This window comes from Tasmannia lanceolata, unplaced genomic scaffold (assembly GCF_043159265.1).
Source record: "Tasmannia lanceolata isolate RefF3 unplaced genomic scaffold, GAP_Taslan_0.1 ptg000006l, whole genome shotgun sequence".
Taxonomy (NCBI): domain Eukaryota; kingdom Viridiplantae; phylum Streptophyta; class Magnoliopsida; order Canellales; family Winteraceae; genus Tasmannia; species Tasmannia lanceolata.
Window position 1 is genome coordinate 34211883 of NW_027518683.1, and position 22225 is coordinate 34234107.

The following is a 22225-nucleotide window of genomic DNA, read 5'->3' on the forward strand; positions in this document are numbered from 1 at the left end:
TTCATATATATATATATATATATATATATATATATATATATATATATATATATATGAAATGATATTTTCCCACCACTAAACGGGAAAAATCCCCCCCCCCCTCCTTCCTTGATGGTTTCTGTGAGAATGATTCACTACTTCGGGGTAAATTCACCCCCTTTAATGCTTTTCTTTGCCTTTAAAACTTAACGAATACCGTTAAAGGGGGGCATTTTATCCGTCGGGGGGGAGGGGGGATATCATTTCCCTATATATATTCATGAAAAATTCGAGTGTAGAGGGTTGCTGCGAGTTTCGTATTAAGACGTCGAACGAAGAAGAGGTCGATGTTCGAGGGTCGAGGCACTAGGGTTTTTATTAAAAGAGTATGGGTTGTGCTTTCATACAAAAAAAGTTAAGAAAACACATTTAAAGGGAAAATATACAAGATTTGCATTTTAAAAGGGACAACGATGAATCAGATTCGCCCGAAAAAAACAGGATTCGTGCGGGACACGGCTATGACAAGAATCCAGGTGTGTCCCACGTGAATCCATGTCCGATTCGGATGTAGAGACGTGTCGACACGGATTCGGCATAGGGGGCAAAGAATCCGTGCAACATAGGGCCACCCACATACGTATTATGAAAATTACAAAAAGGGGTATAAATGTCATGTAAGGGTGTCAATTTTGGCTTGGGCTCGGAAGCTCGCTCGAGCCGGCTCGAATCCTTAACGAGCCGAGCCGGCTCGCCAGGCTCGTTAAGCTTAACGAGCCGAGCCCGATCTAGGCCAGGCTCGGCTCGTTAAGAATTTAATATATTTAAATATATATTATATATTAATATATACACTAAAAGGGTTGTCCAGGGAGTGAAAGGGGGAGGCAAAAATAAGTCACTTCATTTTTGGAACCCCATTTGTTACTTGGACCACCCCCCATAGTGTAAAAAAAGTAGTCATATTACACTAGATAGGGGTGTTCAGGGAAGATGAGGGGTGTGAACTTAATATAACCCGAGCTCGGTAAGGCTCGCGAGCCTGACCGAGCCGAGCCGAGCCGAGCCTGAGCCTGGTTCGAGCCCGAGCCGAGCTTTTGAGCTTAACGAGCCAAGCCGAGCCTGGCCAAGCTCGGCTCGGCTCGGCTCGTTTACACCCCTAATGTCATGAGTTTACATCTTAGTTGTTGATTCTAGTTAAGGGCCTTGAAGTTTCAAAACTCCAACTTCTAATAGGAATAAAGTTTTGTTTTAAAGGGATTCTATTATTTTTACATTATGTAAAGAGGGGTTTTACTTGCAAACACTATGACTGTAAATTTGATAATTAAAGAATAGAACTTTCAGTCATACTTTGCCATGTAGTAGATTCATGGAATAATTTTCTAAGTGGATTCCTACAAACCCTCAAGGGGATTCCTTGGGTAATTTTCTCCCATCTATCCTTTGTTTTTCGCATCGAATTCTTGCACAAGGCATAGATTCTTGCAACCCTTTCCCCACCTTTTCTTTCTTGTTTTCCCTTTAGAATTCCTTCCTTTGCTTTCTCATTGTATTGTAAGTTTTCTCTTTATTCTTTCTTCTCTTTGATTTCTTTGACTCTCTCAAAAGCCTAATTCTTCATCTTTTAATTATTTTCTTTACTCTCCCATCATTCTAATGGTTCTTTTTCTTCGAATGACTAATGGGTCTTATCCTTCTTTCCTCCTCAGTTTTTTTTCCACATTACGCTTCAGATATTGGTAAGTTACTGCCTACAGTTTTTCCTGTTCTTATTTCTGCTGCAACAGATTTCAAATCAGTACACTGTTGCTGTTTTTCTGAGTGCATTAACAGTTTTTGTTATTTCTAAAAATCATGGGACATGATGGACCCGAAATTTTATCCAGGACGAGTTTTATTCCAAAAACCTTAATCAAGAAAGAACGGATGTTCTTAATTGATCGCAGGTTCCATCACTAATGCAGAACGACAGAAGGAATGACTAATACTTCACTATGATACCAATCTATCGTAGGACGAATCTATGAAATAGGCGTGAAAAATATTTCTATTAAGTTTAAGGTAAGTTTAGAACGGTGCAGAGGTATGCCAGCAAAAGTGCATACGTCACCGGAAAGGTGCAGACAAGGGTTTTGGGCAGGATTAAGGGACACTGGGTTTAAGCTAAGATGTGATGGGTAAAACAAGTATTAGGGCTTTGAGGTTTTAGGCAAGGGAAAAGAATATTTCTAGCTCCCGTGCATATTGTTTTTGTAGAGGAAACCAAGTAAAGAAGAGAGAAAATTAGAGAAATATATATTGCAAGTAATAAAACAAAATACTTATCTTAAAGCATCCCACCAAGAGTTTTCCTTGGCATTTCACCAGAGGTATGCCAGCAAAAGTGCATACGTCACCGGAAAGGTGCAGACAAGGGTTTTGGGCAGGATTAAGGGACACTAGGTTTAAGCTAAGATGTGATGGGTAAAACAAGAAGTATTAGGGCTTTGAGGTTTTAGGCAAGGGGAAAGAATATTTCTAGCTCCCATGCATATTGTTTTTGTAGAGGAAACCAAGAAAAGAAGAGAGAAAATTAGAGAAATATATGTTGCAAGTAATAAAACAAAATACTTATCTTAAAGCATCCCACCAAGAGTTTTCCTTGGCATTTCACCAAAGGAGAAGATTAAGCTAGAATCACACAAGATTATGCTAGAATCGCACAAGAATCCCTAGGCTTCGCACCAAGGGGATCAAGGCATCACACCCTGAAGAAGAGACATCACATCCACACAATAGAGAAAAAACTTCAAATCTATATTCATTCCATTATAGCATAGCATCCATAAAAGAAAAGTGCCACAACGCTTACAAAATATAAGATAAAAAGAGAACTAGAAAGTTTCAAAACCCTAAACAAAACCTAACACTATTGGAATAAAATACCTTCTAATGACTTAAAAACGCTCCCCACTAAAAAATTTCATAATATATGTGTAGGGCCTATTTAAAACATTCACAACTCACAGAAACCAAATGATATTAGTGGAAAAGGTCATGATTCCTATAACTTATTTTTGACTTAAAAGACACTTGAATGACACATAAAAATTGGAATATGGGCCCTAAGATGGTTCCCATCATACTCTCTCACTTGAAAAGAATTGACCCCATTGAATATAATGATTGACATAAGGGTGGGAGTTTGTCGACACTAGTTCCGCACAATTTGCATTGACCCTTCCAACTTACTAAGTATTTCTAACACGGTACGTATTTTGACAGTCATGTCCTCTGACGAGCACAACTTCAATATAACCTTTACGCTTTATGATCAATGGTGGAACAAACAACAAGGTGTCTGCGTTTGCAACATCATCCGCATCCTTTGGCACTAACTGAAGCATTCGCAGATTATGTCAAACGAGTCTTCTTTTCCAAGTGTGTTGAATAAAGATCGTCGTCATCTCTAACTACGTATAACATGTAGGAGCTAAGTATCGTCGGAACTAGCTTTGGATCACGATAGCGTCTCTTGGATGTTGCTCTAAGTTTGTGCTCCTCATACTTCATAGAAGGTATCAACAATGATTGTTATGGCACGAATTCTTGACACGGTGCAGCATATGGAGTCTCCAAAGGTAGAAGGCGTGCATGGAAATCATGGTGAGTACGATCACACGACCCAAGTGGTTCAACTCAATGATTCAATAGAGATTGCTTCTAGATGACATGTTTCCAACTTATGCAGGACCGATAAAGCTCTGATACCAAATTTGATGTAGCACGATCTATGGGAGGAACTATATATGTGGCTCTGATACCAAATTTATGTAGAACGATCTATGGGAGCAGAAAAAGATCTAAGAATCGGAATGTTCCAATCAGCTGCAGATCTAATCTAGACATGTGATTTTAATTACCTTTTCCGGTTTACATCAGGTGTCCATACCGAAAGGGTGCTCATTTGCATTCAAAGAAAACCACCTCTTTTTCTAAAAAAAACAGTCGTCCTCTTTTCTAAAAAGGGTCATCCCTCATCAAACAGATTGTTTAACATGTGTGAAAACCCTTTCTTTTCTCCTCACGATTACCAAACCGAATGGGGCACAGCGCAAATGAGGTGGAAGTAAATAGAAAACGACAACCGTTGATGAAAGCCCGCCTAGTAAAACTCCCTCGAATCTAGATAGAACATGAAAACATGAGGGCATGCTACTGGTTTCATGCAACAACCAAGAAACCTTGGAGGTACTGGCCAGAGATGAAAACAACAATGTCCTCGGGACGATCGAAAAATGGGAAGATTCGCTATGAGAAGGCAATGATTTGGAATGGTTTTCTTTCGTGGAAAACCTTCCAACTAGCGATGAAAATTTGCAACTTCCCAACAAATGTGAACGAATATATATATATATATATATATATATATATATATATATATATATATATATATATATATATATATATATGTGTCAAACTCTTACGAGTCAACTCTCGAGTCGAGTCGCATGGGTGACTCGCCTCTGTTGAAGACTCTTACAAGTCATCTGGTGACACTTACGAATCGTTGCGAGTCGAGTCAAAAAAATAAGACTCTTACAAGTGAAAGTCGAGTCGGTGGACCCGGGCTTTCTTGTTTTGATGGTTGTGAACTTGGAAGTTGGAACTTAGAACTTAATTTTTTTGAATGGTAGGCAAATGCATTAATTGCGAAAAAAAGACTGAGAAGGTCTATACAAATAAAGAGAGAGAGAAAAAGAAAAAGAAAGACAAGAACAAGCCCCACTGCAAGGGTCAAGAGGAACGAAGTCAAATAGCTCAACTCTCTCCCCAGAGACACCATCTCTAGCTAAATTGTCCGAGACACTAATAGCTGACCACCTAACATGATGGAAGTAAATCAGTGCATCCCCAACCTGTCTTGGTTCTCATCGAAGAGAGAGGTAAATCTCCAAGGGAAGGAATGAGAGCCACTAAGCCACCTTATCACATTGAGCGAGTCTCCTTCTACCGCTAGTTTTTTCAAATCTTCATTCTCAAGATACCTTATTCCTTGGTAGATAGCACATACCTTCAGCTACAACTCCAATGGGACCCGTAAAAGCCCATTTCATAGCTCCAAATTCATCCCTCAAGACTTCCCCAATTCCGGCAGGACCAAGGTTCCCCATGCTAAACCCGTCAAAGTTTAGCTTCAAAAAACCATGTGTGGGAGGCTCCCATTCTTGGACAATCTTGGGTTCTTAGTCTAAACCACCACAAATCACCTTCCAACAATACATAAATCATGGGCGGATACAAATCTAAAGCAAGGAAGGGTTTTCACCCATGATTAAGTTCCAACATAAACTTAATTATTTTTGTGCATGCAAGTTACATGCATATAGTTATTTATATTTTTGGCTTAGTTCGTTATCTATGTGCTATTGGGCTATATTTTTTACATGCTTCATCTTTTGATATATAATTATATATATTTTTAACTAAATTTCTATTCTTGTCAAAAACTCTTATGAGTCACGAGTCGAGTCGAGTCATAAAATTAAGGAATCGAGTCACGAGTCAAGTCACGGGATGACAACTATGTGTGTGTGTGTGTGCGTGTGTATACAAAGAGAGAAAGCAAATAGCTGAATATTTTTTGTTCATGGCTTCCTCATAATGGACGATGAGTCTGTCTATGAGAGCCAGCTGGAACGACGACGACCAAAATACCGTATATCACAATTGTAATTGGCGGCAAAAAAAAGGGAGGTGGTCTTTTCGTTCAACGACCAAGGATCTCATAATGGAGATCATTCATATGATTGAAAAGGGGTGCAGCTTCTGCCTCTTCCTCACGGCCAAAGTAAACAGTCGACTCAACTGGTCCAGGCAAAGCAAGCTGACTCGTTAGCAAAGAAAATTAGATGATTTGGGTGGTTGTCAACCCCAAAATCAGATATGATCGAACCAATAAGAAGCTTCATGGGAGAAAGATGTTCGACTTAGAGCAAGGTTTCAATGATCCAATCTTACCCATCGATCCAAGGTTTGCATGGTTGGCTCTGATACCAACTGTAAAACTAGAATCATGGTATCAAAACATACACCTAGAATATGTAATAATTACATACACTAGATTTAATTAATACAACATCACAGATCTATCTGAATTGATCTAGCCATACAAATAAACTAGAATACAAAGAACAATTGAGAACTTATCTCGATCGTCCATCGTGGGGATCGATCGGGGCTAAATCTGCTACTGGACGACATGATCTCTGATGAGGAAGATCTCGTTGTAGTCAGTTACATGACAGCAAAGACTAACTCCCTTATTTATAGAAAAAGATCGCTTAGAGTTCCACTCATAATAGAACTCTAATTGGCTTAATCAATTTAACCAGCCACTAACCCTGATGTAGTTTAACTTTGGGCTACACTAATCATCCATTTCTCAATAAGGATGAGATACATTGATTACCCTTATGCCAATTATTAATCCCTTTGGTAATTTCACTCATCAATCTAGCAATGATTGCCCACATATGATCATACATTTTGTAATGGTACATACGATCTTACATTTGAAAATCAAATATCCAAGAATAAATCCATTCACACTTAGATTTCGAAAACCAAACGGGTCTCGATCTATGGTTCAAACCACACAAAAACTGGTAAGATAATAAAAAGGAAAATTAGGAGGAAAAGAAGTTGTAGAGGGCTGGAATAAGGATAGTAGAGACTAGAGAGAAAAAAAAAGGGCGGCCCAGTATACGAGGCTCCCGCCATTGCGAGGTCTGGGGAGGGCTAGATGTATGCAGCCTTACCCCTGCTTTGCAAAGAGGTTGTTTCCGTGAATCGAACCCATGACCACCAGGTCAAAATGGAGCAACCTTACCGTTGCACAAAGGCTCGCCCAGAGACTAGAGAGAAGATTTTTTTTTTTCTCTTGAAATTGAGAGAGGAGATGAAGTACCAGACTTCTTTCTAAAGAATCACTCATTGAATCTTCAATGGCATCACATGATAATCCACAAGGCATCATCAGACCTTTATGGGTTCTATGTATCACACCTGGAATAGAGGGTAAGCATCACGCCCACAACTCTTAATTCTCTTTCATCCCATCATTCTTCAAAATGTACAAGGCTTTCCCTTTTAAGTGATGGAAGGTTTTGGGAGTTACATAACTACCTGGGCCTCTTTCTTTTAAAGAAAGAAATGGGTGGTTTTGGTAGGACATCACGGTGTCCTAATTGTTGCCTAGCAGAAAATAACTTATAATCTAACAATCATTGAAAGTCAAACAATTTGTGTTTTGGAGTTCGGATCCACGTGAATCAAAGTTAGGAAACCGCACTTGGAATAGAGGGTAAGCTTCACGCCCACAAGGCGCTAATTCTCATTCATTCCATCCTTCTTCAAAATGTACAAGGCTTTCCCTTTGAAGTGATGGGAGGTTTTGGTAGTTATATAACTACCTGAGGCTCTCTCTTTAAAAGAGAGAATTATACTTTGAAGATGATACTGTTCTGAAAACCAGTATCCTGAAGCAGGAAACAACTTCCCAGTTTTGGACATGGTTTTGACCCATAGGGACCATCTTGTACCTTCTTTAGTGACAGACATTGACTCTAGGTCCTGTCCCTCCTTTGTTAATATCCTTAATTCTGGCAAGAAGGACAGCACCTTAATATCAGAGGTCAAAACCAGTACCCTTTATGATAAGAATGATAGCACTAGGCTTGGCTTGCTCGAGATGCACAATGAAAAGAAAACCCCATCCCCTCCTGGAGTCTGTAGCATTAAATGCTCTGCTCCTGCCAGTAGTTTTGTTGGGCCCCTCAAAAATCTTAAAAATTTGAAAGTCACTTCCGGCCCAGACTGCATCAACGGCTCCTCAGCCTTTGAAGAGGACTCTAGAGGGGTGCATCTATCAGAAACAGGCTCTCCAAATGTAATCACTTCCTCCACTTCAGCAATAGCAGAAGAGATTCAAATTGAAACTCCTTTTTCCCGCCCAACCCCCAGCTCTCTTCCCAATAGCATCCTGGGAAAAGCAAAGAGTTCATTAGCTTGCTTACTGGATCAAAATGCCATAGACTCCCACCCAGCTTCTATTGGAACATCCAACCAAGTTAGGTCCCAACAGCCTCTGGTCCCTTCTCCTCTCCCCCCTAAAATCTCTGAGAAAGATGGAACCAGTAATCTCCATGGTGAAACCTCCACCATTGGAAAATGGAATGCTCTCTTCACTCAGAATCCTCGCATGGTTCAGACAACCTCCCTGGACTACTTTGAAGATGATACTGTTCCCAGGGATGAGGAAAGAATTGTTTTGAAGGAAGATGACTTTGATGAAGTTGAGGAAAAGTGGTGCAACTGTTTGGTAGGATACTTCCCTGGTAAAAGGTCTTATTTTGCAAATCTAAAGGATTTCTTACTCCGAAAATGGAACACCAAAGGGGACTTTAGCCTCTTCACTCTCAACAACGGTTTCTTCTTATTCAAGTTCCACAATGTTGAGGATTATACCAAGGTTCTTGAAACTCCCCCTACTACATTCAAAGGGAGAGTCTTAGTTCTTCAGAAATGGACCCCAGAGTCACCAATGGAAAGACGCAAGCTGACCTCTATTCCAATTTGGATCAGGTTCCCGGGTCTCCATCTGAAATTCTGGACTCAGAGGATTAAGAAAAATTGCAAGCCGTTTCGGTCGCCCCCTATATATGGATTCCTTCACTGCCGAGGCATCTCGGCTTATGTTTGCTAGAGTCTGTGTTGAAGTTAGTGCGGAGAAGAATCTTCCCGACTCCATTACAATCGAAACCCCAACCGGCACTAATGTCCAACCTGTAGAGTATGACTGGAAACCATATGCCTGTAAAAATTGCAATGATTTTAGCCATGGAACAGATAAGTGTGTCCTCAATTCAGATTCCCAAATCAACCTCAGCAAAGCAACCAAGGCAAATGTGGATTCCGAAGCAGCAAGGTTTGGGTGAATCAAGCTTTCATGATATCCCCCCTGCTACATCCGAAATCAAGTGCAAAGATCACTCGTCTTCTAGATCCAATCCTTCCCTGGGAAGCAATGGCATCCCATCTTCATCAAAAAACCAGCCCAAGAACCATTTTGCAATTCTTGAAGACATTGATGGAGGGGATGCCGAAACCTCAAAGGAGAGCAGCTTAGTGCTTTCTCCTTCAAAAATTCTGCCAAAAGAAGCCTCCTGGCAGGTGGTCCAAAAAAAGAAAGGAAAGTTACCATCGCCCCTCCTCCGGGCATCCCCATCTTTTGTTCTCCCCTCAATATCGCAGCCCCATACCTTGGAGAAAAAGGGTTGTTTCATGTCCGTTTAGCTTGCCCCACTCGGTGCTTGCTTTGGGTTTGTGTTCTTTTGTTTTTTTTTTTTTGGTTGATTTCGTTTTTGGATGTTTCCTCTGCTCTGTGGTTGGCTTGAGGCTTATCCTCTTGTTTTTGTTTGGATTTCTGTCCTTTGGCATTGTTCCCTCCAGCATGTTTGTGGGGTGTTCTTAAGCCTCATGTATATCTTTCTATTGTTTTTTAATATATCTGGTCGGGGTCCTGCCTAACCCCAGCTTGCCCATCAAAAAAAAAAAAAAACAGAGAGAGAGAATGACACATGCTAATGGGTGGTTTTGTTAGGACAAAACTACTTGGGACTCTCTTTAAAAGAGAGAACGACACATGACAATGGCTGGTTTTTGTAGGACATAACTACTTGGGTAAACCCCACGGTGTCCAAATAGCATGGTTTGAAATTTTGCTTTCGGCATAAATTTCGGACCTAGCCGAAATCCTGAAATTTCGGCCAAATTTTAGTAAAGACACACGAAATGTCGATTTTTTGGGCCGAAATTTCAGTAATTTAGGCTGAAATTTGGGAAAGGAATAAAAAATTAATATTTTTTTTCAAATTTCGCCGAAATCTCTGACGTTTCACCACATTCGGTTTTGGAACGTTTCGGTTTCGGTCTTGACCGAAATCCAAAATTTCAGATTTCGTACGAAATTTAAAACCATGCCTAATAGTAGCCTAGCACAAAATAACTAATAATCTAACATCTTTGAAAGTCCAGACAATATGTGCTTTGGAGTTCGGAGCCACCTGGATCAGAGCTAGGAAATCGGTCATTGAACCCGTGGTTTTAAATTTCGGTTTCAGTACCGGTCTTGGACCCCACCGAAATCGAAATTTCAGAATCTGGCAAAACGATAAAAACATTATTTTATTCGATACCAAATTTTGGTCGAAATTTCGGTAAAATATTAAATTATTTAAAAAACAGGTTTTTGGGTGAAATTTCAGAAAAAACGAAATTTCGACCGAAATTCCAAAATTTAAATAAAATACCATTTCGGGTAAGTGACGTTTCGGTGTCGGTCCCGACAGGAATTCAAATTTTCGGATTTCGGTCGAAATTTAAAACCATGATTGAACCAAACGAAGGCGGTTGGTTGGTTGTCAGCGCTCCGTCTACGCCGGTATACTCCAAATACTAGCAAGATGTCCTCATCGTGCTTCCATCAAACATTCACAATAATCCAACCTCAACAATATTTTATAATTGAAAACAAAGAGCTGCTCATTTCTCGCTTATCTGAAATTAGTACTACATTACCAAAAACGACTAGAACGATCCTATCACCTATGTAACAAGGACACACTCGCTGAAAACTTACCCAACCCATGTCGACAAAACTACAATATGAATATACGTTTTCTCATTGATATATATATATATGTGTGTGTGTGTGTGTGTGTGTGTGTGTGTGTGTGTTTGTGTTTTGTGAGAGCTCAAACGCATCAATTTTTTAATGGTCACGGCTATTGAACTGGTTGGCAACATGAAGATTGGTCAAAGCCCAAGAATTTCTTCAACCATAAAACATTTTCTCATTGAACATAAAGATGTGATTTTTTTAAACGATTTAAATGAGTGATTCAACACAAGAAAATATGAGCAGTTTTCACGTTTTTCCATAGTTTTAAAACTCCCCCGCGTCATCGTGAACTCTCCGTAATCAACTCCCTTTTACCTTAGTTGCGTTCCATGTTTTGCCGTCAAAATCTGCATTTTGCCCTATAGAGTCAATAAAAACTTAGAAAAATGATTAAAAAATGCATCTTTTCTCTGAAATTGTCAGAAAGGGGGGCTGTTTTCTAAATTATGAAAGAAGGGAGGAGGGAGAAAAGTTAGCCCAATTGAGGACGAAAATACCCCCTTCCCTCTTGAACGTTCCCCATCCAATCATCCTTTTGGCACATTTTCCAAAAATCACCTTTTTACCTTGTTGTCATGATTGCTACCTTTTTACCTTCTTAGTGTTAAATAGTATTTCTTTAGGGTTAAAACAGTGGTTGTGAGGTTAAATAGTGGTTCTAATTAACTAAGTAGCAGTTCTTAGTGTTAAAATAGTGGTTTGGAGTGTTAAATAGTGGTTCTTATGTTTAAATAGTGGTTTGGAGTGATAAATAGGGGTTCTTAGTGTTAAAACAGTGGTACTTAGGGTTAAAACAGTGGTTCTTAGTGTTAAAACAGTGCTTGGGATTGTTAAATAGTGGTTATAAGTAACTAAATAGTGGTTATTAGTGTTAAAATAGTGGTGCATTCATTCCTATCTTATCCTTGCAGGGTTTGTAAATATGGTAGAGCAAAGGACTTCCTTTATCCTACACGTTGATGGATGCTTGAAGGATGCAATATCCTTAGAATACATTGGCGGGAAAAAGATGCCTCTAATAGTGAATCGAAAAATTAAATTCTTGGAATTGGAGACCCTAATTCACAACAAAATTGGGACTATAGGAACTGAAGTTGCATTGTCTATAAAATGTCGGTATATCTTAGACCCATTTCAAATCATTCTATATGATCATGGAAATGACGATGACCTTGAGCTGGTGATGATGTTTTTTGACAATAATGTGATTAATTCTCTGGGCCTCTGTATAACTAAAGAGTATAGGAGGAAGTAATTCTATGGCCCGTATAAATCTCGGTGTCCCTCCTTATTGTACTCCGATTGCACCGGCTTTGGGCTCCCTGATCAATTCTATCTCCACACTCCCTCTGAATTTACCTGTTCCATCCGAAGCTCCTCTCAATGAGGGAAGACATGGCGATGGACTTAGCACCCATTATTCTAATTAGCCATTGCCCATATTTGAAGTGGACTTGAATGAAGTTCCAAATGTTTTCTGAAGTGTAATTGTGCCGTATTCTAGTCAACCTACACCGACTTTGCGCTCCAATAATCAATCAACTTCGAAACAAGGAGCCCCGAACTACTTTCATGACATCTTTGAGACCCAATGAAATACTATTAGAATGTACGAACCAATATTTATACATTGGAACCATTATTTATACATTGGAACCACTATTTATACCTCGGAACCACTACATAGTGGTAAATAGTGGTTTCCACTGTATAATTAGTGGTTCTGAGTGTTTAAACCACTATTTATACACTCATTCTCACTTTTTATAGTGGTTTTGACTGTATGACCTTTTATTCTCACTATTTATACTCTCGGAACCACTATATAGTGGTTCAGAGGTCTACATAGTGGTTCCGACTGTATAAATAGATTATCTAAGTGTTTAAATAGTGGTTCTGATCTTTTAGATAGGGTTGTGAGTGTATTTCCACAATCAGAACCACTATTCATACCATTGGAACCACTAGTTAGTGGTTGCGAAGACTAAATATTGGTTCCCACGTATAAACAGTGGTTCTGAGGTCTAAATATTAGTTCTAAACGTTTAAATAGTGGTTCTTATTGTATATAGATAGGAGTTTCATCTGGGTTTTACTCTAAACAGAAACATAAAGGGTGAGAGAGTGAGATAGAGAAATACAAATAGAGAGAGTGAGGACAAAAAACCATAAGAAATAAAGATGATGTAAAGCAAGAGGATGACAATACGCCATAGCATTGTAAAGAACATGTAAAACCTAAGCAAATGGATGACAATGGACCTACCAGAGCTTAGGTTTAATAGGCAAAGAAAATAAAGAGAGCTAATAAAATCCACAAGTTCTCAAGGGCAATGGAGTTTTAGCAAAGGTAATGGAGATTTACCAAAGGCAATGGAGTTTCAGCACTTGGCTTGGGAAAGAAGAAGGTAAAAAAGGTGAAAAGGGTTGATGACATGCATTGGGATCCGTTTCTCAAAAAGGTTGAGGGAAAACCAAGTAAAGAGCATTCTTGTCTTAAAAAATGCATTGGGATCCGTTTCACCCCTTTCTCATAATTTAGAAAAGAGACCCCTTTTCTTAGAATTTCAATTAAAAGTCCCATTTTTTTTATCATTTTCCCTAAAAACTTCTTTGACTCTCCCGAATTATGACCGCGTCAACCGAGTACTCAGTCGTGTCAACCAAGTTCTCGATCACGTCGTGCTGAGTCGACCAGGATTTTCTTCGGCCACGTTCCGCGCTACATCTGCGTTTTGAAACACTACTTTTGCTCATCCTTAACAACCTACGAATCACATGTTACTAATCAATTCTAGGATTGCCCGATCACAACAATTTTTTGGGGCATGGGTCATCCATATGGGCCACCAATCGTACTAAAAATATCAATCATCCGAGGCATTTGCAATGTCTACAGTACAGATGGTGAAAATGACAAGCCACGCGCAAATTATGATAGAAAAACCCATGCTATCTAATACGGATTAAATGTATTTCTAGTTTTAAATATACGTATTTGTGTATCTTATGACGGAACAAGATTTATAGATCAATATACTGTGTTAGGGCCATGGTTTTAAATTTTCCTGAAATTTCCCCAAAATATTTCCATTTCCATCCCCACCGAAATGAAATCTACAAGAATTCCTTCCACGTCATTATTTCCCCGAAATTTCAACCGAAATTCGACCGAATTTTCCAAAATTCTCGAAATTTGACCAAAATGGTCAGAACGACAAAAAATGGAAAGAAGCTATGATTTGTATTTCATTTCGTGAATGTAGAGATGATATTTGGTAGGCAACATCATTGAATTGCACAACAAAGTAATCATATTTTATGCATGAGATGTCAGATCGGCATGGGACCAATAATACCTTGTAACTATGTGGTATTGGCATAGAGTTGGGGTCCTTAGAGGGGAGACTGGTCATTAGGGCTGCAACTCGAGCCAGGTTTTACCCGACCCGCATCGACCCGACCCGAAAATAGCCCGGGTTGGGTTCAGGTTTCATGGGTTTCGGGTCGAGCCGGGTTGAGCATTCAAAAGCCCGCATGAATCTCGGGTCGAGCAGGGTTTGAAGGGGCCCGACCCGACCCGAGTTACATAAGTTATAGTATGTACATTTTTTTCTATTGTTAGTTAAAAGTTAAAAGTGAAAACCCACGCACCCACTGTTATTGTATGTGAGTGTAATTTCTGCTTCTATGAGTTGAGTTGATTCAAGTGTTTGATTCAGCATTGTTTGATTGTAATTACAACATTGTTTGATTACAGCATTGTTTGATTCAAGTGTAATGTGAGTGTAATTACATCATTGTTTGATTCAAGTGTAATGTGAGTGTAATTTCTGCTTCTATTAGTTGAGTTGCCATGCCAAACAAGAATTTTCCTTAAAAAATTACGTCAACGAGAAAAAAACCCGACCCGACAACGACCCGATCTCGGGTAGGGTTGGGTTCTCCAAAACCCGACCCGCCCGACCCGAGTTGCAGCCCTACTGGTCATTGTACTTTCTTATACTTCATTATATTGTACTTCTTTATTGAGTTTACAGTTCTAGACATATACGACAACTCATGCCGCTACGTGTCCGATGTGATTAAGCCATTATGGATGACTTCTTTCTTATGTAATGGTTTCTAAGTATGTATTTGTGCTTATTCTAGCATTTCCCAAAGTTCCATCTTAAAATTTCATCATTTGCATAAGTTTCCATACCTTTCCGCAATTTTACAAGATTTCCACCGAAATTGTTTCCATTTCCGTTTGTGTCAAACGAAATTTAAAACCTTGATACGGGCATGATATTGCCCCCACACGAAACATGTGAAAGTGCCTATAATTTATGAATGGCAATAACAATACAAGTCATCAAACCGCAACAATTACTAATCTTCCCCAAATGTCCACTCATCCATGAACAATGTCAGCAATATGAAATAAACATGAGTATATTGGTAATTTCTCATGTATATATTTATCATTCAAATAAAATGCCAAATAAGCAAAATGATATTACCATGCCAATACACGTAAGCTTAAAACAATTGGTTTTAGGGGATTTTCCCCTAGACCACACAAGTGATTGAGTAGGCATTATGAGTGCTATGTGCAAAACCCTAAGGGTGTCAACAGGCTGGACTGGCAGGTTGAATGGACAAAACTACCGTCCCTTTTAGGTTGAAGCTCATTCATTCTTATTTCACCCACCATGGCCCAAACCTGGGCCTACTAAAATACCTAGAAGCACGCAAAACGTACTCATATAGTGGAAATGCAACGTAGCTAAATACACCTCTCTCTCTCTCTCTCTCTCTCTCTCTCTCTCTCTCTCTCTCTCCCCCCCCCCCCCCCTTTTTTTCTATTTTTTTGAGAGAGGAGGAGGAGGGGAGTGCAAGGGGGCTAATTAAAATCAATTAGCTAGGTTTAGGGTGACCAACCCTCTCAACCCCAAATTAACTCTCTTGAGCAGCAAATAATGAAAGTATCCTTCAATATTTAATTTTTGCCCTAGTCCACTTATGATTTACTAATTTATTTAATATGCATTCATTTTTGTTTATTCTATAAAAAGATAATAGCAAAGTTGAACTGAAACCTTAAAAGAAAAACTCACCAGGTGAAGTAAATCGAGACCAGACGGAGGAACAGTTCTTTTGATACCCATTTTGAGATGACCGGCAACTTAGCCCAAATTGTTTCTGTGATTTTGCCCGGTACTTCCTCAGAGACAGCAATCGCAAATCTTCCTTCCACATGTGGTGGAGCACCCTGAACTTAAGAGTAAGAACCCGCTCCCTGAATTTTTGGACAGAGTTACGCATACCAAGCATTTTCCTAATTTGAAAATTGTTTTGACTGTACAACACACTTTCTTTTGGTCGCCAAATGTCAAATTGAGGTAGATCAGAGGGCAGAAGTTTATCAAATATTTCGGTTGCTTTTCTTGCAGAATCCTTATTTGAAGCCAAAACAGATGCAGTTAAAGTACAATCTGCTTCCACGCAATTTCTTTTGGCACCAGTACAGCTCTTGTTTAAGAAGGTAGCACCTACTTCACCACACAAATCTGCTGACTCTATCCTATCAACAAGCGGTGAAAAACACTGTCGTCCTGGTGTTATAGAACCAGAGGAATCAAAATCTGCAGAATGTTGAGCCAATTTCACAAAATCAGATGAAAAAAGTCCCTTTTCTACAGGTATTAGTTCACCGCAATTAGATGCAAATGTTCCTGGGCTATCAATATCCGCACTCTTACGTTCAGTGGGAACTTCTGAGGGATCATTACATAAAATTGGCTCCACCATAATCGGCTGTACAGCAGAATCCGGTTGCTCTTTACAAGGCTTTGGCGCGCTGTCAGCTGATAAGAAACTGGATGTGGTTGGACAAGTACCATTGGTTTCAGATTCAGATTGCAAAGACTTCAGTTCATTTTCAAATAAATCAACTTCAAATTCTGTCTTCTCTAATGCCTTCAAGATATCATTTTTTATCAACATCAATTTATTCAAATCAGTATATCTCACAAAATTAGAGTCCCCAGAGCTTGCATCCTCCGTTTGTAGCAAGTCGGCAAGACGAGAACTGATATTGTTAATTGGACCCTCCAATTGTTCTAGATTAACAGGGAATTCCTTGGGATGATTTGGAAATCCTTGACCAGGAGAAGGAATCAGATGATTCATATCAATGTCATTATTAGAAACCTTGAAATATCGCTTATCTTCCACACCTGTTGCATGCCAACAATCAGAATGCTTAGCAAAAATAGCCACCAGTTAAAAGTGAAGTGCCAAAAGCATCATCACAAGATCAATATTAAAATTTCATAATCAAAGCACCCATAAAGAAGCAGATTAGTCACAACAGATTTCACGTAAGAGCTGATACAAGTTAAAAGGATTCAACTCAAGATCTGTGACCTTTTTCCCACAAAAAAACAGCAAGTATCAGATATCGGCTGAGAAGCTTGCACAGCAATAAGCTAAACAGGAGTTGCCATCCTACCACAATTTTCAGATTAAAAACATCATACCCCACAGATCAAGACTAAAATATTGGAATCTGAAAACAGTTGCAGACCTAGAAGGGAAAAAGCCCCTCAAAGATATGCCCATAAGACAACATTTTGTTCTTTTAAAATTATAGAAGTTTATTAAATAATAGAAAAATGGAGTATTAATGCATAAGAGCAAAATAACAAAAGCTGCCAAAACAAGACAAAAGGGGAAATCAGAGTTGAAACTTCGAGGTACCAAACATGATTTATCGCGTGTAGAATGTGTTGTTTGTCTCTGTTGACGGCTCATTGGTTGTCATTTGTCTTGTACTTGATGTTCTTTGAGACTTGGTTTTACCCTATTTCTCTTTATGATGCTTCATTGGTGGTGATGGTCTTCCCGGGTTGGTGATGGGCCTTTGTTGTTCTTGATGGTTGTCGGTGGACTGATATTGGGTTGCTAGTGTTCCCCACCACTGTGTTGGAGGTTGCTTGTTGTTAGTTGCCCCCGGCATTATTGTTGTAGTTGCTGATTGTTGTTGGTTGTTGTGATGGATCCAATCACTTCGTCTTCGCGACCCACTGTCATATGGATGGCCACTGTATTGACTACCGTTATGCTTTACATCCAGAGATTCGCCCCTACCGCCCTACTACTGCTCCTACTGCATCTGCCTATCCAAACTCAATACTTGACACTCATGCTAAATATGAGGAACTTGTACGCCCACGTGATAGAGGCAAGTCGCCCATTGCCACATTTGCCCAGCCAGGTAGCTTGTCTTGTTTTCTTTCTGGATCTGCTTCTGGATCATGGCTCATTGATTCAGGAGCATCTCATCACATGACCGGTAATTTTAATCCCTTTACTTCTTTCCAGTCCGCACCTCCTAGTGCACCTCATACTATTACATTAACAGATGGAACTACATCACCTGTCTCTGGAGTTGGTGTAGTCTCCATCTCTAATGGCATTTGTTTATCTTCAGTTCTTTATGTTCCTTCATTTCCTATTAGTCTATTGTATGTGCGTCAATTGACAGAAACTCCATACTGTTATGTATCTTTCTTTCCTTCTTATTGCACCATTTAGGATCTGAAGACTGGGACGAGGATTGGTTTGGGCCGTGAGATCGGTCGCCTATATTATCTTTGATTCGAGACTTCCTGGTGCTACTCTTCGTACTTCTGTTGATGCTTATCAATGTCACTGTCGTTTGGGCCACCCTCCTGGCAAGAAGCTTCGCAAATCTCCTTTTATTACTAGTTCTATTGAGTCGTTTTCTTATGAGTTTTGTGAGTTGGGCAAGCACCATCGAGTGTCTTTGCCTTCATGTGGTGTTCGTCGTTCGTCGAGTCCTTTAGAACTTATTCATTCAGACGTCTGGGGTCCTTCACGTACTGTCTTTTTATATGGTTTTCGATACTTTGTTATATTTGTGGATGATTTCTCACGTGCCACATTGTTGTTTCTACATAAAGATAGTTCTGAGGTTTTCAATGCATTTCATCACTTTTATTTTGAAATTGCGAATCAATTTAAATGCTCTATTTCTTGCTAACGCACTAATAATGCCAAAGAGTATTTCTCTACCTGTAATGGTTTTCAACAATTTCTTGAATCTTGTGACATCATCCATGAGTCCTCCGGTGCTTATACTTCACAACAAAATAGTGTCACTGAGAGGAAGATAAGATACTTATTAGATATGACTCGCACTATCATATTCCAGATGTAAGTAGGCAGAGTTTATTGGGGTGATACAGCCCTCACAGCGTGCTTCTTAGGGAATCATCTCCCCTCTTCTGTTCTGTCTAGACAGACACCGTTTTCTGTCCTATATCCGTTAGGTTATCCCTTTCCCTTGATCCCACGCGTCTTTGGCAGCACCTGTTTTGTTCACAAATTAGCTCCTGGCCTTGACAAACTGGATCCTCGAGCTGAGAAATGTATCTTTTTGGGTTACTCGTGTACTAAAAAATGATACAAGTGTTATAGTCCTAAGCTACGGAAAACCTTTGTTTCTATGAATGTCACTTTTTTCGAGGATACTCCTTATTCTTCTGATCCTCCTGCAGCTCCTGTTGATCTGCACGGCCTGCTACTTCCACTCCTGTCTAGTCCTCTGGAGACTGCTCAAGACATTATTCCCGTCACGACTACTACAGAGACCACAGCTCCTGTTAATCTGCACAGTCTGCTGCTTCCGCTCCTGTCTACTCCTCTAGAGACTGCTCAAGACATTATTCCCGTGACGACTACTACAGAGACCACAGTAGGGCCCCCTATCTCTAAGCCGAAAGTCTATACCCGTGGAGCACGTCAGGTTGGTCTTCCCACTGCCAGGCCATCACCTTCGCCCGCTAATCTTCTTCCTTAGTCGGATGATTCTCCATCAGTTTGTTCTACTATTGCTTCTCGCACTCGCTCTCACACTACTGCACATCATATTTCTCAGTTTGTTTCATATGAGCATCTTTCACTCTTGTTTCATTATTTTGTCACTAGTGTGTCCACTTTTTCTGTACCTAAGACAGTTTATAAGGCTCTTGCTCATCCTGGGTGGAGGGCTGGCATGGAGGCCGAGATGGCTGCCCTTCATTCAAATAACACGTGGCAACTTATTCCTATTCCCGCTGGAGCACAACCTATTGGGTGTTGATGGGTATTTACTACCTGATGGGACCATTGAGCGTCTCAAACGCATCTTGTAGCCAAAGGTTATACTCAAACATTTGGAGTTGACTATCAGGAGACATTCTCACCTGTGGCAAAGATACCTTCTGTCCGGATTCTGACTTCCATTGCTGTGAACCGTGGGTGACCCCTTTATCAATTGGATGTTAAAAATGCATTCCTTCATGGCGGCCTCACTAAGGAGGTATATATGGAGCAACCTCTTGGGTATGTTGCTAAGGGGAGATGGGTTCGTCAGTTTGTCGCCTTAGGAAAGCAATTTATGGACTGAAGCAATCTCCGAGGGCATGGTTCAGTCGGTTCAGTGAAGCAGTCTTGCGCTTTGGTATGAAGCAGTGTGATGTTGATCATTCTATTTTCAGCTACCAGTCCACTGTTGGTTATATATTCTTAGTTGTCTACGTGGATGATATTGTGATCACTGGAAATGACAGAGGTGGAATAACTAGATTGAAGACTTTCCTCCAGGGAGGATTCTCAACAAAAGACTTGGGCCGTCTCAAATATTTCCTAGCATTGAGGTAGCACACTCTCGTTATGGTCTTTTTCTACACAGAGGAAGTATACGTTAAACATTCTAGAGGAGATTGGTTCCATGGAGATAAAACCAGCATTTATGCCGATTGATCCAAATGTAAAACTCCTTCCAGATCAAGGCGACCTGTTGGATGATCTAGGACGATACAGGAGAATAGTTGGGAAACTAATTTATTTGACAGTCACTTATCCTGATATCTCATATGCCATAGGAGTGGTTAGTCAGTTTATGAGCTCTCCCTGCACCTCTCATTAGGCAGCGGTGATTCAGATTGACAGATACTTGAAGGGCAAACCAGGAAAGGGGTTATGTTTTAGGAAACATGGTCACGAGAGAGTTGAGGGATTTGCTAATGCAGATTGGGGGGGACGACGACTTGGGAGGCTATATGTCATCTTGGATGTTGGTCTCTGAGAGGTGCTGACTTCGCCCCCCGAGCTGAACTTGTGTGAGTGTTCTTCCTAGGCGCCACACCAAGATCTGTGAAGGCTTCTTGTTCTAGTCCCATGGATGGCGCCAATCTGTTGCGGTCAAAAATTGGAGATCTGTCGATGTGGCTTAGGAAGAGCTAATGTGGACCTGCGCGAGGTAGCAAACGGTCAGATGACCGACCCGGAGTGGTTGCTCCGAGAAGGCCCTTCGATGCCTAAGTCAGTGGCTGCAATAGATGAGGAAAGTAAAGCAATGAATAGTGCATTTCGGGACCTGGACCCTTACCTTTGAGCCTTTGAAGGCTATTTATAGCAGGAGCCTGAGTATTAGATTACCCTTTTGCCCTTAGACAAGTGTCAACCTGTGATTGGATAGAATATGCTCTAGAACCTTCTGTAGGGAGATAATTACTCGGTTATCCTTGCCACGTGTCGTTTTGCGAATGGATGGCCCATTTTAGGCCCCATCACCTGCCATTGTCAACCTCAACAAGTCGTCTCACCTTCAAGGATGGTAAATCTTCCATGAAACCACATAATGACGTTAAGTGAGTCCCTTTCTTTTTTCAACCTCGAGAAGCCATCCTTCTCGCTCTAAAAGCCTTATCCCTTGAGCACCACTACAATCTCGGCTTCATTGGAGTCCTTGATACTAATCAGACCAGAAAATGAACACTGAGTATTGCCAAACTCATCTGTAAGTTCAAATTTCGGATTCAGTCATCAACGAAACATAAACATTTTGGTATGAAATCAAAGCTGAAATCTAGGTAAGATTCTTCACCACTAGTTTTCCTTCTTATTTTTTGTCGTTTGTTTATAAATATATCTAAGGAATCCTGTTGTTCTTCTCTTTTTTGCAAGTGGAGTTGACTTTTGTCAGGGTTTCTGTCGAAATGTCGACATTTTAACAGAAACTTTGCTTTTTATCGTAAAAGTTGCATGTTTCTCATATTTAGACGAAAACATTAACAAAATCCTGAAATTTGGGGTGAAATTCCAAACTTTCAAGCGAAAACTGGTATTTTTCCGAAACCAAGCGGATTTCGTTTCGGTAGCAGCCGAAATCGAAATATTTCAACTGAAACAAAATGTTTCCACCGAACTTTAAAACCATGATAAGGAGGCCCCCTACTCCAGCTGTCGAAGATTCCTAATACTCGACCCGTCGAAATTCAACTTTACTGTACCATGATCAAGAAGGCTCCAGAGGGGTGGGGGTCTCCCTTCTCTTAACACTATTGCAAATCGATGGAGGGGATGAACTGAAAACAAGGTCTTGACCCAAGATAATACAGGTGAGATGATTTTCCAAAAAAGAGGGGACTTTTGACGACATTTTTAAAATTGCGGGCATTTCTT

The 22225-nt window shown here is 40.1% G+C and overlaps 1 protein-coding gene across 4 annotated transcripts in view; it reads right to left on the reverse strand.

Annotated features, from left to right (window-relative positions):
• The window catches only part of LOC143880249 (uncharacterized), a 57375-nt gene that overhangs the window by 17712 nt on the left and 17438 nt on the right, over nt 1-22225 (reverse strand). For all 4 annotated transcript variants that reach the window (XM_077383083.1, XM_077383082.1, XM_077383086.1 and 1 more), the window contains one exon: nt 15808-16929. In XM_077383083.1, the coding sequence (XP_077239198.1) occupies nt 15808-16929 (1122 nt within the window). The remainder of the gene's footprint in view (nt 1-15807; nt 16930-22225) is intronic.